The sequence below is a fragment of the Chanodichthys erythropterus genome, chromosome 22 (genome assembly GCF_024489055.1).
Source record: "Chanodichthys erythropterus isolate Z2021 chromosome 22, ASM2448905v1, whole genome shotgun sequence".
Taxonomy (NCBI): Eukaryota; Metazoa; Chordata; class Actinopteri; order Cypriniformes; family Xenocyprididae; genus Chanodichthys; species Chanodichthys erythropterus.
Window position 1 is genome coordinate 24,734,627 of NC_090242.1, and position 17,655 is coordinate 24,752,281.

A 17,655-nucleotide genomic window follows, 5' to 3' on the forward strand; every position below is an offset into this window, starting at 1 on the left:
TATTTACGAATGTTTCATGAATGAGACCCATTGTATGTCTCCATTGATTTTTCAACATCAAGATTTTAGCTTAACTTGGATATGTTATGAATAAGAATGTACAGTGTAAGTCTATATCTTGGGGCTTGGCTATGATTTTCCGGATTTTAATCACCTTTTTCCTGGGAGAGGGGCATCAGTAACAGAACACATATGCATATTTTTATCGAAATGCTATTTTTTTTCTAGCTATAACTAGGGGGGCGAGGGGGTAAGCAGGCAAATCTCTCAACCAGATATCCCTAACGGTCATATACTGTGACACTACACAGTACGGATATCCCAGAATTCCTTGCTGCACACAAAAGCCAGCGGGGATCTGTCATGCAATAGAACCACCATGAGGGACAGATGAGTAATCATATTTAATGCAGCAGGACTCCATGTTGGACAAACCCAGAGAAGCATTACATAAGTGGCTTTCAGACACTAGCTGGGCTTAAGCACATGACATAACAAATGGTGGGAACAAAAAAGAGGAATACAGGGGGCCAGTTTGGAAACGCATTGGCTAATAAACCCCTATTCACCCTCCTTTTTCTGCCCTCTTCCTTCATCCGCTCAGTACTGCTGTGCTTCTCTCACACTTTTCTTCACTCTCCCTCAGAGCCTTTCTCTCCTGTTTTAATTTGTTATCCTTCTCTCACCCGACTGCTGCCAGTTTTCTACCCACTCTGCCCACACAATCTTTCAGTTGCTCCGCCTCTCTTTCCCTCCTCCTGCATAAGCGTCCTTATTTCTCTTGTACCCCTTCAGAACAGCCTGGAAACTGTGTGCAGGATGACAGTAGGAAATGGAGGGATAATCCAAGGGATTTTCAAGGATTTAAAGTGTTTGTTTTGGCTATTATTAATTGCACAGGATGCAATTACCATAAACATAGGAAAGCATGAGAAAAACAGGGTCAGGTTCTTCAGGAATAAAGATAATGTATAGTGCGTCAGCGATTTGGGTATTTTAATGGTTAAAGGGTTAGTTCACCCAAAAATTTAAATAATGTCATTTATTACTCACCCTCATGCCGGTCCACACCTGTAAGACCTTTGTTAATCTTCGGAACACAAATTAAGATATTTTAGTTGAAATCCGATGGCTCCGTGACGCCTTCATAGGGAGCAATGACATTTCCTCTCTCAAGATCCATTAATGTACTAAAAACATATTTAAATCGGTTCATGTGAGTACAGTGGTTCAATATTAATATTATAAATGGCCGATTTCAAAACACTGCTTCAGGAAGCTTCGGAGCGTAATGAATCAGCGTGTCGAATCAGTGGTTCTGAGCGCCAAAGTCACATGATTTCAGCAGTTAGACGCACGATCCGAATCATGATTCGATACGCTGATTCATTATGCTCCGAAGCTTCCTGAAGCAGTGTTTTGAAATCGGCCATCACTAAATAAGTCGTTATTTTGTTTTTTTTGGTGCACCAAAAATATTCTTGTTGCTTTATAATATTAATATTGAACCACTGTACTCACGTGAACTGATTTAAATATGTTTTTAGTACATTAATGGATCTTGAGAGAGGAAATGTCATTGCTCCCTATTCAGGCCTCACGGAGCCATCGGATTTCAACTAAAATATCTTAATTTGTGTTCCGAAGATGAACGAAGTTCTTACGGAACGACATGAGGGTGAGTAATAAATGACATGATTTTCATTTTTGGGTGAACTAATCCTTTAATATCTAGGTTTTCAAACTTTTTGATGACATGGACTCCCAACTATAATGATCCCCTTTGCCTTGCTAAATGTATCTTGATACATCTAAAAGTATTCTGATAGTGGGTAAAAAAAGTATAAATGTATCACAGTATAAATATATCTTGATACATGAAAATGAGCACAATTTAGATCGTGATCATGCTTATCCAAATTATATTTTTATTTACTTTTTGTGAGAAAAATAAAAAAACTATACATTTGTCTAAATATTTTATGGAAAATATTTAGAAAAATATATTTACTTTTTCTACCCACCATTGGGATACTTTTAGAAGCATAAACCTGAAGAAAAATGTGAAACTATAGCTGTGAATAGAAAAAAAAAATCATCTCATGATTTCTGACCAGGCTTTAGAAAGCAAAATGAAACAGTAACTATATGAAATTCTGTATATTTTAACTCTTTATTTTTGCTTTTAAATCATTTTATTTGAAATTGAAATTAAAAAACCTATATCCTTTTTTAAAAACCCTTGATCTATAGGACAGGGTGGATGTAATATAAATGTACATAATACAGGTTGCATAACACACTAAATCGTGGAATATAACATGGCTGGAACACTCTATTCACCAAACTGCATCCAGAACCATAAGAAAATTTTTTTGTAAATGCTATTATACCATTTCAGTTATGTTATTATAAAAACATTACACCACCATAAAGCAAAACCGTTTCTGAACAAAATGCTATAAAACTCAGTTACTCTGTAAAGCAGATACAATTTGTGTTTGATGAGAACTATATGCACCTGTGTGTGTGTTTACATATGTGCTCACCAGCGCACAAAGCAGGTCAACAGCTTCCAGAATGAGTTCCTGGTGGCCGATTCGAGAAACGCCCAGATCCTCGAGCTCCTGATGTGTGATTCTCAACAGCTGTTCACCACCCACCTTCTCCTGCTCAAAGTTCTTAATGTACTGCTGCAGACAGTCATCCAAGCCTTGAAAAGAGCAACAAACAGCAAAATGAAGACATCATTCAAACTGCTAGAGCAGTGGTTCCCAAAATGTGGCATGCATAACCAATGGGGGTACCCCACCTTAAAATAACATTAAAACCGAGCATGCATTTCTAGCAGGAAAAAAGCCATAAATACATGGCATCCAATCAAATGACCTCATCTTTTGGTAAAAACTGACTGCATCCACACAAGGTTGGGTGCAGAGTAAGCTGATTGTTAGCAAATTGTGCTACATTAGCCTACAATACTGTTGTTGTCATGAGAAATCATGCCCCCCGCAGGAATCAGGTCTCCTTTAGGACCCAGGTGGTAATGCCTGATCAAAAGTTACCACAATGTCTTGACTAATTATAACCTATTTAACTATTGCATGATGTTTATTACACTAAGTGCACAGAAAACATGCTTGAAATATAAAATGAATGCCTATGTATTGCATAATAAAACAAACTGGAAACACAACCATGCCTAAAAATGTGTTTATAATGATTGGTGCAACATACTATGTTCTGTAAAAGTAATTTAATATTAATTTTACACAATAATAGCAATGTGGTATAGTATATAATAATACTATATTAAATTTGTAATAAATTAATTATCATGCTAAGTACACACAAACATTAATTTGAAATTTGGAACTATATTGGAAGCAATAAAACATACCTAATATAATATAAGCTAGCTAGCAGGCTAATAGGGTAGTAGGCCTAGATGTATACTATGCTAGTATATAAGCTAACTAAGAAAACAGTAAGAACAAGAAATGCTGGACTTCATAACCTATAGCTTCAGTTATATACTAGCATATGAACCATTTAATTTAAAAGACATTCATTAATGGTCATTATAACACATTTTAAATTTAAACAATATAAATCATGACGTGATTTTGTAGGAATTGTAATCAGCCGCTAAAAATACTACCCATTAAATGTTCGTTGAGCTGAATGGGATCAAAAAAAATGGGGAGGTATTGAAAAAATTGGGAGTTAGCACTTACTAGCATTAAGAACAAATAACCTATAGACACCGACTGTGCATATAGATTGATTTAAGACTCAACGATACAAAAACATACATTGCGAGAGTTTTCGTTTTTAATGTTGATATGAGAATATATTAAATAAGCAATAATGCATTCCCCCCCAAATATCCATACGATTGCAAACGTGACATTGTTTTGATGTATATTTTAAACACAGTATTGTCAGTACTGTTTGCACAATTTTGCCACAAAATAGTAGTTCCAGAGCACAACAGAACTGCAACACACAGCGAAGTTTCATTAGTGAATGAATGAATCTGCTACTTTGAACGAATTGTGAGCGTCAATGATTCAATGACCCATTCATAAATACAGCCACTTGATGACTCACTCATTAAGACTGTGACTATTTGCGGTTTTAGTTAAATATTTAGAAGTATCTCTACTGAACATTTTTTTTTATTTAAAACATTATTTACTTTATAAATTTATTATCGTAAAAAAAAAAAAAAAAAAATGCACTGGAAAAATCAATAAGGTGGCAAATATTGTCCGATAATGGAAAAGGTGTGACTGCAGTCTAATTGGAAGAGAGGGGGTATGCAGAAGGATGCTAAATGCCTCAGGGGGTACGCCACTCTAAAAAGTTTGGGAACCAGTGAATATCTGATTAAATATGAATAAAACAGAAATTAAGCAACTACAGCCTCATATAAATCTCCCGGCATGACAGTGTGGGAGCCAACTGCATGTTTACATGGTTACCCTCAAAGAGTGTGTACAGAACACATAAATATGCTCTCAAGGACAGTAGTGATGGATTGTGAAAATTTTGGCACACATCTGTTTAAACAGACTTCATTTTGTGGACCGATCCAGACACAGATCTAGACAAACAACTTTGAAATGCTTTGCTTGTCATGAACAGACGTCAGTGGACTTCAAGCACTATTGTCACTAATAAGGGAAGACCTGTTTGGCGAGAGCTAGCTGTTGTCTTGGAAACACATGCCTCCCTTGTGCCCCCTACCCTATACTGATCCTTCACAATTGTTTTCTTCTCCCACAGATTCACACAAAACCTCATATATTATAGAAGAGAGACAGAAATTACACACGTTCAGATAAAAATACAGATAGTTCACCCAAAAATGAAAATTCTGTCATCATTTACTCATCCTTAAGTTGTTCCAAATCTGTATGAATTTCTTTCTTCTGTCGAAAACAAAAAAAGATATTTTGAAGAATATTGGTGACCAAACAGTTGATAGTAATAACCGATTTCACACTGCTTTGGAGCGTTATGAATCAGTGATTCAGATTGTGTATCAAACCGCCAAACTGCTGAAATCACGTGACTATGGCGCTCCGAACCACTGATTTGATCCGTAAAGCTCCGAAGCTTCATGATGCAGTGTTTTGAAATCGGCCATCACTAAATATTGTAAAGAAGTTGTTATTTTGCTTTTTTTGTCACACAAAAAATATTCTCGTTGCTTTATAATATTAAGGTAGAACCACTGAACTCACATGAACTGATTTAAATATGTTTTTAGTACCTTTATGGATCTTGAGAGAGGAAATACCATTGCTGTGAATGGAGGCCTCACTGAGCCATCGGATTTAATCAAAAATAGCTTAATTTGTGTTCTGAAGATGAACGAAGGTCTTACGGGTGTGGAACGACATGAGGGTGAGTAATAAATTACATTATTTTCATTTTTGGGTGAACCCACCCTTTAAATACAATCTATAATGACTGCAATACAAATAGTCTCAAATAAAATAATTGTGAAAATAATATAACTCTCGTAAAGAAAACTTTGTGAGCATACATGTGTTTCTTTGCATTTGTTATAAGCGTGCATCAACATTTCAAGAACAACAAACAATGTCCGATTCACAAACAAAAGACAAGTTCTTTTAATCAGTTATTTTTAATCAGTCAAAAGGATTCACAAAAAAGCCTCAAATTTGCTCATGAGTTAGCGGTTTAAATCAGATTCACTCAGTGAGTTGTACTGGGTTCACAACCAACTTCCTCCCTGAACTGTTTGTTTAAAGATATACAACTTTTAATAAATGAATAAATGGTATTTTAAAAAAAATACAATATTTTACAAAAAACTTGGGACTACAAGTTTAACAAACAAAAAAAAAACAAACAAACAAAAAAAAAGTCATCAGGAAAACTTTGTGAGCCTCCACATTCCTCATGTATTATTTTCTTTGTTGTCCGAGTGCAGCAGCATTAAAGAAAAAACATAGTGTGAGCCTTGATGTCCGATTCACAAAAAGACTCTTATGAACCATTTTTTCCCCCTTTTTTTTTTTTTTTAAATGAGTCAGCTAAAATATATTCACAACAAAGCCTTGGATTTGTTTGTGAGTTAGCAGCTTGAATCAGAGCCAAACTGGGTTCACAACTGACTCCCTCACTGAACCGAGTGCACTATAAAAAAATACAACACATATAGGCTAAATAAATAAGTATAAAATCCAAAAATATTATTGGTATTTTATGAACTAAAATGTAATTTGGTTCCTAAATTTCTTTAATTCCTTATTTTTAAACTCACTGTGTAGTTTTTACTTTCTTGTACCTCTATTCATATGTATTTATGTGATTATTAATATAGAAAATGCTTTGCAGGAGCACATATGTATAAACAAAGCTTCACTTGCTCACACAGAACCTGGTCTCCAACAAACAGCACCTTTACCTCAGCATTTTCCATGCTCACTTCCTCCCAGCTCCCTCCTTCTGTCCTCAGCACTATTCATTTCCTCTCCACCTCCATTAAATTCCCACACAGCCTTGTATTTTCTCCTCCATGAGGTTTCATTATCTGTACGCTCATTTCACAACAAAAGACGAGGCGGCAGAGCATGTAAAATGACCCTTTCATCAAACCCCTGATATTCATCTCTCTGTTGCATACATCTAATAGACCGTGAGGAGAAAGTTCAGATACCGGCACGATTCAAAGCTGCTGAAAGCGAGCGTTTCACGGCTTTGCATGCAATTTGAGGGCTTAACAAATCCGCTTCTTTACCAGGCTGATCTAAACTCGTTCCAAATGGAGGAATCATCACGTTTGTCGCTGTAAGTTGCTATAGAGACGGTATAGGGACGGGAAGAGTGTTTGAGCAAGACCTCATTACCAAGACAAAACTGGCAGTGAAATGAGACGCTTATATGCAAGAGGTTTGAATAGACAAATAAATAAATAAAGAAACATCTAATACTTACATCAATGAGATTGTAGCTTTTGTGTGGCGTTTGCATTGTAATGCTAATGAAATATTATTGGAATATTATTCTGAATGCCTCTACTGCAGCACCAGTGGCATAGATATTTTACAATGACAGATTCATAACAGAAACAAGAGGGGAAAGGCAACACATTTTTTTTTTTCAGAAGAACTTCACCAATAATTAGAAATAGCAAAATGAAACTAATTGTCTTTTTAACAGTTTAACTAATCCCTATAGTGAGTGTTGCTTTTCCTGTGGCTGAGCGAGACAGGCTAGCTCACACAGCGCCAGTGTACACAAACAGTAAACTCATTGATTAGGAGGACATTAATCTGCTGTTAATTGCAGCCGCTGTGGCTAAGTTGTGTTAAATACTACAAAGAAGAGTGCCGCACGTTCATCTGGGACCATTAATCTCTGTCAAACGAGGCGGGTGGTCGGCCAACATCTAGAACCGAGGAAAATGTAGCAAGAGGGTGAGAGTGTAAGTAGGTTAAGGAATGAGTGAGTAATGAGAGAAAATCTGATCGTAGCTTTTCAGTATGTTGACTAAAGCAGCTTAGAAGCTGGTCCACTTCAACCATGACCTGAAAACCTCTAAAATGTCCTGAATCCATGATTTGGCAAATGGTATGGCCCAGAACTGAAAGAGGGATTGGGAGCTTCAATTGATGATCAATTGAGTTAGACCTCTATACAGTCTTAAAAATAATGGTTCTTTATCGGCATTGATGGTTCCATGAAGAAACTTTAACATCCATGGAACCTTTTAATTGCACAAAAGGTTCATTATAGTGAAAAAAGTTTCTTTAGAATATAAAAATATTTTTCATACTAAGAAAAAATGGTTCTTTTAAGAACTGTTCACTGAAAGGTGCTTTAGGGAACGCAAAATCGTTCTTCACTGTGAAAACCCCTTTTGGAACCTTTATTTTTAAAGCTGCAGTCCGTAACTTTTTTTTTTTTTTAAATGATCCAAAATCAATTTTTGAGCAAGTACATAACCAGCCAGTGTTCTAAACTATCTCCTTACCTTAGCCTGATTCACAGCTGTAAGCTTGTAATAATGTTTTATAATAAAATCTGTACTGGTGGGTTTCCGTTCATCTGTTTACATGAAGAAGTCCCAGCTAGTACGCTAAATATCATGTCAGGATGCTGCTGGTGACGGATCATTTATAGCCTTTTCTCACAGCAGCTGCAATAATTAAACTTATCATTTTGATGGTGGATTATATGGTATGACAAATTAACATTAGGGATTAGACTGTACAGAAATTGAAATCTACAGGTAAAGCTCATACACACTAAATACACATAGTCACGCAATGCTGATGTTGTTTACATTAACAATTTGAGAACAAAGAATATAAATGATAATAATTTGCATGGTTTGATGTGATCCGAGCTAAGCGATCATTAGATTTAATCACCATTGGCAGCACAATTTATTGTAATGTTTTTTTTTTCTCAGTTGGTCAGAACAAAAGTTTGTTACTTATTTGTTCAGATGACATTCTCCGGTGAAAATTCTTATTTTGGTAATACTTCCAAGACTACAATATGGGATTCCGAAGTACCTTTACAGTATCTAACAGTGACTGACCACATTCTCCTCAAAACTTTAGATTCATCTGCGCTGAGGAGCCGTGCCGATGCACAACCCACATAATGATGAAAATTCCACAAATAACTGCAATTGCAGGTTTCGAACAGAGATGGTGACAAAGAAGCAAAACTTACGGACTGCAGCTTTAAGAATGTAGATGAATAACACTTTCTAGATATCAAATGATTAATTTATCAAAAAAAAAAAAAAAACTCATAATTTATTCGTTACAAACCTTAGGAAGACTGTGCTGGTCGATCATCTCCATGCCATTACAGTGAATTGAGATTGACGCTTTCAAGCTTCAAAAGGGTGGAAAACCATTCCACCAAATTTCCATTCAATTGCAATCCAGTTCACACATTTGTTTGCATGTACATTACATGTATTCTGAACAAAACTTCAGCGCATACACAGTGCCCAGACGCTGCTTATACAACCAGAAAAAGTCACAGCGATAATGTCACCGGAGCTACAAGTATAATTGTCATTTTTGCCTTGATGACATATCTAAAAAGACGGATAACATACATGTCAAAAAAGCTTCTTTAGCATATATTTAGTAAATATTCAGCGTCCTCCATTGACCAGTTCTAAACAAGGCGTATATAAACATATGCATCATGGCACTGATCATGTGCACAAGGTATTTTTAATTCAGATTCAGAAAGTAGTCGGATTCAAGTGTTTACATGCTTCTTTTTTTTTTTTAATTGATCCGATTATTTCAGGTCTACCTCTTTCAATCTGATCGATACTGAATTTGGCTGGAGCTTAATCAGATCGACTGAGGTGTTGAAGGATTTTCAGTCAGATTGAGTCATCAATGCGATTACGGATTATTTGGCTGCATGTAAATGTATCTAATTAACTGAATTCAGGAACTTATAATTTATGAATGAAACATTCAGCCTGGTTTTGTGAACTGGATCAACTGATTTACTGATTAGGAACAAATCTCAAAAGAAAAAAAAATGTTTACAAGCTAGACATCACTGCTTCATACATGATCATTAAAACTGCATGGAGAAATACGACCATTGTTCAAAAGAAAGAACTATAGGTTTGGAAGTACATGAGGGGGGAAGTAAATGATCCCAGAATTTTAATTTTTGGGTAAACAATTCCTTTAACTATTGACCAAAACACTGCAATCCCATTTTAAGATAATGTTATTTCTCGGTGGTATTATGCAGGGATCTGCCTGATATTTGCACACTGCAGCATACAGTTATTTTACAGTGTCTGTCAACAAACAGCGCAACAGTCTGTGTCTGGTCGATACGTGTGAAATCCTGTTGAACTGTTCAGTCAAATAGATTTGTAAAACATGCATTTAATCAAGGCTATATTTGAGCTTCATTGTGTGCTGTTTTATTGTATTTACTGTCATTCTGCTAAGAATGGCTATGGAGGGGGCTGGGGCTGGGGGGGGTTCGGAGTGAGTCACATGAAGCACTGAGGGGGGGGACAGGAAATAAGAGCATTGAGGGAAGGTCACAGGGCTCTTCTGCTATCTGGCCCTCATAGGCCTCACCTGGGGGCATCACCACTGAACTGTATGCTAATGTTAGAGCTGCAACATGGTAATCGCAGCGTGCTAGGAAACCTGCGAATATGGAAACAGGAAACACAGCACACATTTAAACAAAAAATATGGCAACAAATATTCAAAACTGTGACAGTTACTACATAGAACAATCATTTGCTGGAGCCGAGATGCAGTGGTAGCGGCCGTAGCGCACACTGCTCTTGACACATTAGGGACAAAGCACTCACATGGGTGATGTGTGATTTGCATCCAAACCACAACATGACCTGATCCCATTAACCCCTCTCTTTCCTGTGATTTCTTACTCACTGTACTATCCAAAAGGTAGAAAAAATTCTGGTTGTTGTTTGCTGTCTGTGAATGTGGCATTACTTGTAATAAATGGTTATTTAATAAACATTATCACATACAGTTAAAAAAAAGTAAGATTGTTAGGAAAAATATATACTACTGTTCAAAAGTTTGGGGATTTTTTTAATTTCTTACTCAACAAGGCTGCTTATTTGATCAAAAATACAGCAAGAACAGTAATATTGTAAACACAAATATTAAAATAGCTTTTTTTGGACATTACACAAGTCTTCAGTGCTGATACAATTTTTTTAGAAAACCATGATAGATTTTTTCTTACACTGCATTTAATTGAAATAGAAATCTTGTGTAACATTATAAATGTCTTTACTGTCACATTTGACCAATTTAATGCCCCCTTGCTGAATAAAGTATTAATTTATTTCAACAACAACAAAAATCTTACTGATGCCAAGCTTTTGAATCCATGTGATATTTTCATCATATTTGTATATATTTCATTTAAACTGAAATGTTTCTTCTTATTTTTTTATATCAGTTATCAGTTATGCACATTAGGTGTTTTATGTTACATTTAATGTTGTTGTGTTGAGTTATGTAATCAGATTACTTTTTTCAAGTAACAAGTAAAGTAACACATTACTTTTAAATTTACAACAAAATATTTAAGTTACTTTTTCAAATAAGTAACACAAGTTACATTGTTTTCCCATGTATTAACTGACAGCTCTCCTGTCCACATCTTGAGAGTAATAGAGAGTTACTTTAGCGCTCCTCCTCTCTATCTCTCGCTCATAGCAGACTGACGGTTGGAGGGGAGTGGTTTAAGCGTTTTCAACCCAAGACGTCAAACTGACGTCATCAGGGAAGGAATGCCATTCCAGACAGGAAGTAACTTTTCAGATTTTGATTAAAGATTACCACTACAAACTTTTTTTGTGTGTGTGTGTGTGTGTGTGTAAAAACTTGCATGGATTAATTGTTCACAACAAGACTAGTAATATGCTCTAACAAAGTAAATAGAGTCAATTTTGATTTCATGCCAACTTTAAGAATGGCAGGACAGCTGAAAGGTTTGTTTGAGCTGCGGCCTCTAATGTACAGGCGTGAATTTGCATTTACTTCAGCCTTATTATTTCAATTTTGGTGTGAAAGTGCCTTTACTTTTGCCCAAAGATAAAACTTTTTTGTTATGAAAAAAATAAGCCCAGCCCAGGTGAAAAAAGTAACACAAAAACGCATTACTTTTCTTAAAAAGTAACTACGTAAAGCAATTACTTACTTATTAAGGGTGTAATGCAATATTGTAATGCATTACTTTTCAAAGTAACTTTGCCCAACACTGGTTGTGTTAATGTTTACTGCACTATTTTACTGCACCTCCTTCTTAAGTAAATCTCATTTGTTTAAAAGACCTCCGAAGAACACGCAAATCTCAACTTAACACAGACTGTTATGTAACAGTCGGGATCATTAATATGTATGACCCCAATATTTGCATATGCCAGCTCATGTTCAAGGCATTACACAAGGGCAGCCAGTTATTTTCATTTTTAAACACTTGCATTCTGTATAATTCATAAACACATCTTCATTCTTTATAAATCTCTCCAACAGTGTAGCATTAGCCGTTAGCCACGGAGCACTATCAAACTCATTCAGAATCAAATGTAAACATCCAAATAAATACAATATTCACATAATCCGTTGTATGCATGCAGCATGCATGATGAACACTTTGTAAAGATCCATTTTGAGGGTTATATTAGCTGTGGGAACTTTGTTTATGCAATGATAGAGTCGAGAGCTCAGGAGGGGGCGGGGAGCGCGAGCAATTAAAGGGGACGCAGCCTGAATCGGCGCATTTGTAATTATGCCCCAAAATAGGCAGTTAAAAAAATTAATTAAAAAAAAAATCTATGGGGTATTTTGAGCTGAAACTTCACAGACACATTCAGAGGACTCCTTCGACTTATATTACATCTTTTAAAAAAAATGTTCGATGGCACCTTTAATAGTTCAGGTAGGTTGGTACCGAACTATACCTGTACAGATTGCTGTACCGACATTAACATTATATCAGATATTGATGTATACATTAATTATGATCTATATAAAATATACCAGTTACCATAATTCTTCCAATCCAGTAATGCCCGAAACATTTGTGTTGTGTATTTTAAACATTTCTATTTACTTTCAAGCATATTGGGAAGTGCTAAAGGATGTCAAATATGCAAGCCACAACAAAAGAACAAACCCCACAAAAACTTCCATATGTTAGAAGCACAGAATACTAAAACATTCCCAACAGGCATAGCCTTTACACATGAAAATACTGTATGCTGCTAGGAATGCAAAGCTGTGGACCTAGTCAGCTGTAAAATACATAATCCAGAGATGAAAATACAGCATTAAAAGATTGTTCTGAGCAGATATATTTTCATATACAACACAAAATCCCGACACTCAAATAAGCAAAATGATTGCAGTCCTAGTCGACAAATTTGTGTCATTGTGTGTGGCTATGTGGGCAGCATATAGCGATGCAGACTGATCATAGATGTACTGTGTGCTTCATAATGCTGTTTTACCTTAATAAATGCAGCTAAAGGGATAGTTATTAATTCACTTGGTCATCACCCTCAGGTTATTATCATAGTCATCCGTAGAACACAAAAAGAGAACATTAGTAGAACGTTCACGCTGCTCTTTTGCATATAATGAAATCAAACGGTGCTGTCAAGCTCCAAAAAATGACAAAAAGCAACATGAAGTTATCATAAAATATACAGTATTATGGAGCACAGCGATGAGTCATATGATGACAGAATTATTTTTGAAACCATCCCTTTTATTGTGCAAGGATTGTGTTCATGCCGCTGATCAGAAGGCTGTAATGATCACACAGATGCAGACACCATCAGCCCATAGGGGTTTAACACAGCCTTACACTGATACACATGCACATAAACACTTTATCTTCTGCTCCTCACTCAATGTGTCTAAGCAGCTGATACAGCAGCTTACAGGTTTTTTCTGCACATAACAGACAGATGCCGATAAAATTCTCCAGCGTTTTATAAGCAAACATCAAGAAAATGTCTGAAGCTTCTTAAATTTCTTTGTGACCCTCAGGAAAGGTTAACTTACAGAGCGACGATGTGTACTTGTGAGCATGCTTTTAGTGTGCAAACAGCATAAGAAACCCTCTCTGGCATTCCCTTAGGGAGGAACACTGCTTCGCTATAATTCTTTATGATTCCTACACTGCCTTTTCATCTTGCATCTTGCTTATCCTTGCTTAACAGTTTAGATTTGCTCAAATATAAGGATGTTTGCACGTTAAACAGTTCCAAACCTCTAGGTATTTGCCTGCATGTCTTTACCACACATATAGACTTTGTTCTAAATCACAAAGCATCAGCTATGTTCTAGTGTAATAAAATGAATAACACTTTAAAGCACACAGTTTATTATCATCCATTCGAGCCATCGCCTTATTTACCCACTCGAACACAACACACGCCATCTGACAAACTAAACTCAAGCCAAGACATCCACACGTGCAGACATACAAGTGCACATTGTTGTACGTTTAACAAAGCTGGTTATTGCTGAAAAGCACACCTGCAGTCATATTCTCACACAAGCGTACATACCAAATTCCTATTTGGTGAATCCTCACAGGGAGGAAAGAGATGGAGATGCTGATCTACCTTTTTTAAAAACATAATTACTTAAAGGCAAAACATTCAGCCAAGTGGAACACTTTCCTCATTTAAATCACAAATGACTGTCTTCCTCTCTTTTCTCAGTTCATCCAGAACTCCTGAGCAAACTACACTCAAATGATCTTTCTCGAAGGAATTCACCTTATCCAATGCCAAATATATTTACAGTGTTGTAATAGGCCTAATGTGCATGTTCCATAATGACAGTGTTTCCCTATCACATCACCTAAAACAAAATCAATGTATGACTGTATTTAATAGAGTACAGACAAATTATAGTAAAGGGATCATTTGACTGCCTTTAACGCCAGTCTGATATTGTGGTATAACAGTAAACAGCACATAAAAACAAAACAACTGTAAATGGTTTCTTGACATGCCGATCAAATGGTCTACCAGACCAGACTTTTTGTCATTTAATTAAACATAAAAGCTTAACTATAAAAAATAAGAATTTTATCACAAAATAGTATAAAAATTCTAAAATGTTTCAGTTTTTACTGCACTATTTTAGTGTCATGGATGCTACTCTGACCGGTGTTCACTGTCTATGCATGTTTATTACAGCCACTGTCCACAGAAATGCATGCAGCATGCATGATGAACACTTTGTAAAGATCCATTTTGAGGGTTATATTAACTGTGTGAACTTTGTTTATGCAATGATAGAGTCGAGAGCTCAGGAGGGGGCGGGGAGCGCGAGCAATTAAAGGGGCCGCAGCCTGAATCGGCGCATTTCTAATTATGCCCTAAAATAGGCAGTTAAAAAAATTAATAAAAAAAAAAAAATCTATGGGGTATTTTGAGCTGAAACTTCACAGACCAGATGGTCTGGTCTACCAGACCAGACTTTTTGTCATTTAATTAAACATAAAAGCTTAACTATAAAAAATAATAATTTTATCACAAAATAGTATAAAAATTCTAAAATGTTTACATTTTTATACTGAAAAAACATATATGTGACCCTGGACCATAAGTCATAGCCAACAATACACTGTATGAGTCAAAATTATTATTTTTCATTTATGTCAAAAATCATTAGGATATTAAGTAAAGAATCATGTACCATGAAGATATTTTGTAAATTTCCAACCATAAAAATATATAAAAAATATTTTTTGTGAGTGGATATGCATTGCTAAGGACTTAATTTGGACAACTTTAAAGGTGATTTTCTCAATATTTTGATTTTTTTGCACCCTCAGATTCCAGATTTTCAATTTGGCCAAACTGTTGTCGTAGCAAACCACACATCAATGGAAATCTTATTTATTAAGCTTTCAGATGATATATAAATCTCAAATTCAAAAAAATGACCCTTATGACTGGTTTTGTGGTCCAGGGTCACAAATGTGCAATTTTACCATAACATTTTGCATGTAAAAATTCTCATTATTTTACAGTGAAAGCTAAAATAAAATGAACCTTTTTGGTTATTTTTTATTATTTAAATACTTTTTGTTCTTAATTTTGTTATTATTTATGCATGGGATGTTTACGTTACAATGCATGATGTTATGATTATAATAGTGACTATGTTATAGGGACCAAATGTCCACACAAGGACAGTAACACCAATAAATTTTGACCTCAAGGAGAAAACATCTTAAAAATCATCCTAAATGAGGTGCAGAAAGTTTTCTGTGATGGGTAGGTTTATGGGTAGGGGGATAGAATATACACTTTGTACAGTATAAAAATCATTACGTCTATGGGAAGTCCCCATAAAACATGGAAACCGTGTGTGTGTGTGTGTTTCTATCCCAGTGGGGACTTCAACCTGAATGCACACAGACTCATGGGTCCACATGAGGAAACAAGCTTATAAATCATACAGAATCAGTTTTTGTTGTTGTTGTTGATAATGTAAAAATTGCATAAAGTTGATGGGTAGGTTTATAGGGATAGGGTTAGTAAGGGGACAGAATATACAGTTTGTACAGTATAAAAACATTATGTCTATCCTCCTCACAAGGATAGTGTGTGTGCTGTGTTCTGTTCATTAGCAGTTGCTCAAAAAAAAAAGAAAAAAAAACAACAACATTTTCATGAACTTCAGTGACCATGGAGGGTCCATTGAGCCTTTAACTGCCAGAGGGGTCCCAGCTGATCACTCAGCCTCCACGTGACCCGTCACTTTACATTCTGTTTGACGAGATGACGTGACTCTTCAGCCAACTTCAATCATTAACATCATTTTAAAACACATTCTGGTATCTTAATCATTTTACGTGTATTGTCGACATCAACATCTGTTAATAACAGCCATCGCTATAAGCGCAATATAAAATAGACTAGGCTATATCTTAATTGCATGACAGCTTGAGCGCGCGCGCGCTATCGCGTCTTGATACAGCGACGTTTCTTTAAAACGAGTTCAATTAAATCTTAAGCAAGCAAAAAAAAAAAAAAAGGACAAATATTTAACATCTGCATTTTTAAAAGCACAAATAATGTGCACAGACGAGCCTTATATTGGACATACAGTATTTTCCTCCGTTGTTATAGCAAAATACATTCGAATGTAAAATGCATACCTTTCATCCAGTCGACCACCTGGCTTGTTGACCACCTGCTTACAGGTTCCATGACCAGAGCCATTGTGGAAGTTTTTGCAGACGGTGCCAAACAAAGGTGCGAAAGAAGCGCTTCAGCACACTCCAGAACCACTCACGCAGATTTCTGCCTGTTTTTCATCCGCTGCATGTTTACCCTGCAAATTCTGCCGTGGTTCTCGAAAAACGAAGCGTTGGTGGTCTTTCAAGTTCAAAGCATTTCTCTGCATTCCTTCGCACCAGTCTTTGTGAGAGAGCTGTCAAAATAGCGTTAGATTTCTCTTGGTCTCGCGCGAGGGTTTATCCTAATTTCTATCATATTCATTCACGTTGCGATGCCTTTTCAGTTTTCATTCCTATTCCCTTATATCGAGCCGTAGAAGAAAAACAACGGTGAATTCGCGCAGCTGTTTGCCTCGTCTCAAGCTGTTACCAGTAAACAGTAGTCTGCACGCGCGCCCCTCGCGCACACTCGTATGACTCGCGCCTCGTCCATTCTTGCCAGTCGTTGGCTCTGGCAAATGAGCCGTCATGAGGGCCAAGCAGCGGAAACATCTCCATAATTGAGCTGTGTGCCAAACAGAGTATTAAATAGGCTACACGCTTACAAACAGGCTATAGTATTGAAAGATTAGGGATCCAATTTATTTTTATTTTTTTGCATTCTATGAGTCACGTAGGCTACTTTGAAGCCATATATATATATATATATATATATATATATATATATATATATATATATATATATATATATATATATATATATATATATATATAGCATCTTTTTTATTAATAAAATAACAGCTAAAAAATGATGATTGGTCATTTAAAAGAAATTCTTTTCATCTAAGCATTTAAATATATATATAGCCTATATAAATGGTGACTGAGACCATCAGTCCCTAACAT

The 17,655-nt window shown here is 35.9% G+C and overlaps 1 protein-coding gene across 1 annotated transcript in view; it reads right to left on the reverse strand.

The window, feature by feature from the left end:
- Positions 1 to 16,852, reverse strand: part of cnksr2b (connector enhancer of kinase suppressor of Ras 2b) — a 49,425-nt gene extending 32,573 nt beyond the window's left edge. The window contains exons 1-2 of the mRNA XM_067376025.1: positions 16,729 to 16,852; positions 2,550 to 2,713 (exon numbers count right to left, since the gene is read on the reverse strand). Coding sequence (XP_067232126.1) covers positions 2,550 to 2,713; positions 16,729 to 16,792 — 228 coding nt within the window. The 5' untranslated portion in view covers positions 16,793 to 16,852. The remainder of the gene's footprint in view (positions 1 to 2,549; positions 2,714 to 16,728) is intronic.
- Positions 16,853 to 17,655: the final 803 nt, after the last annotated feature.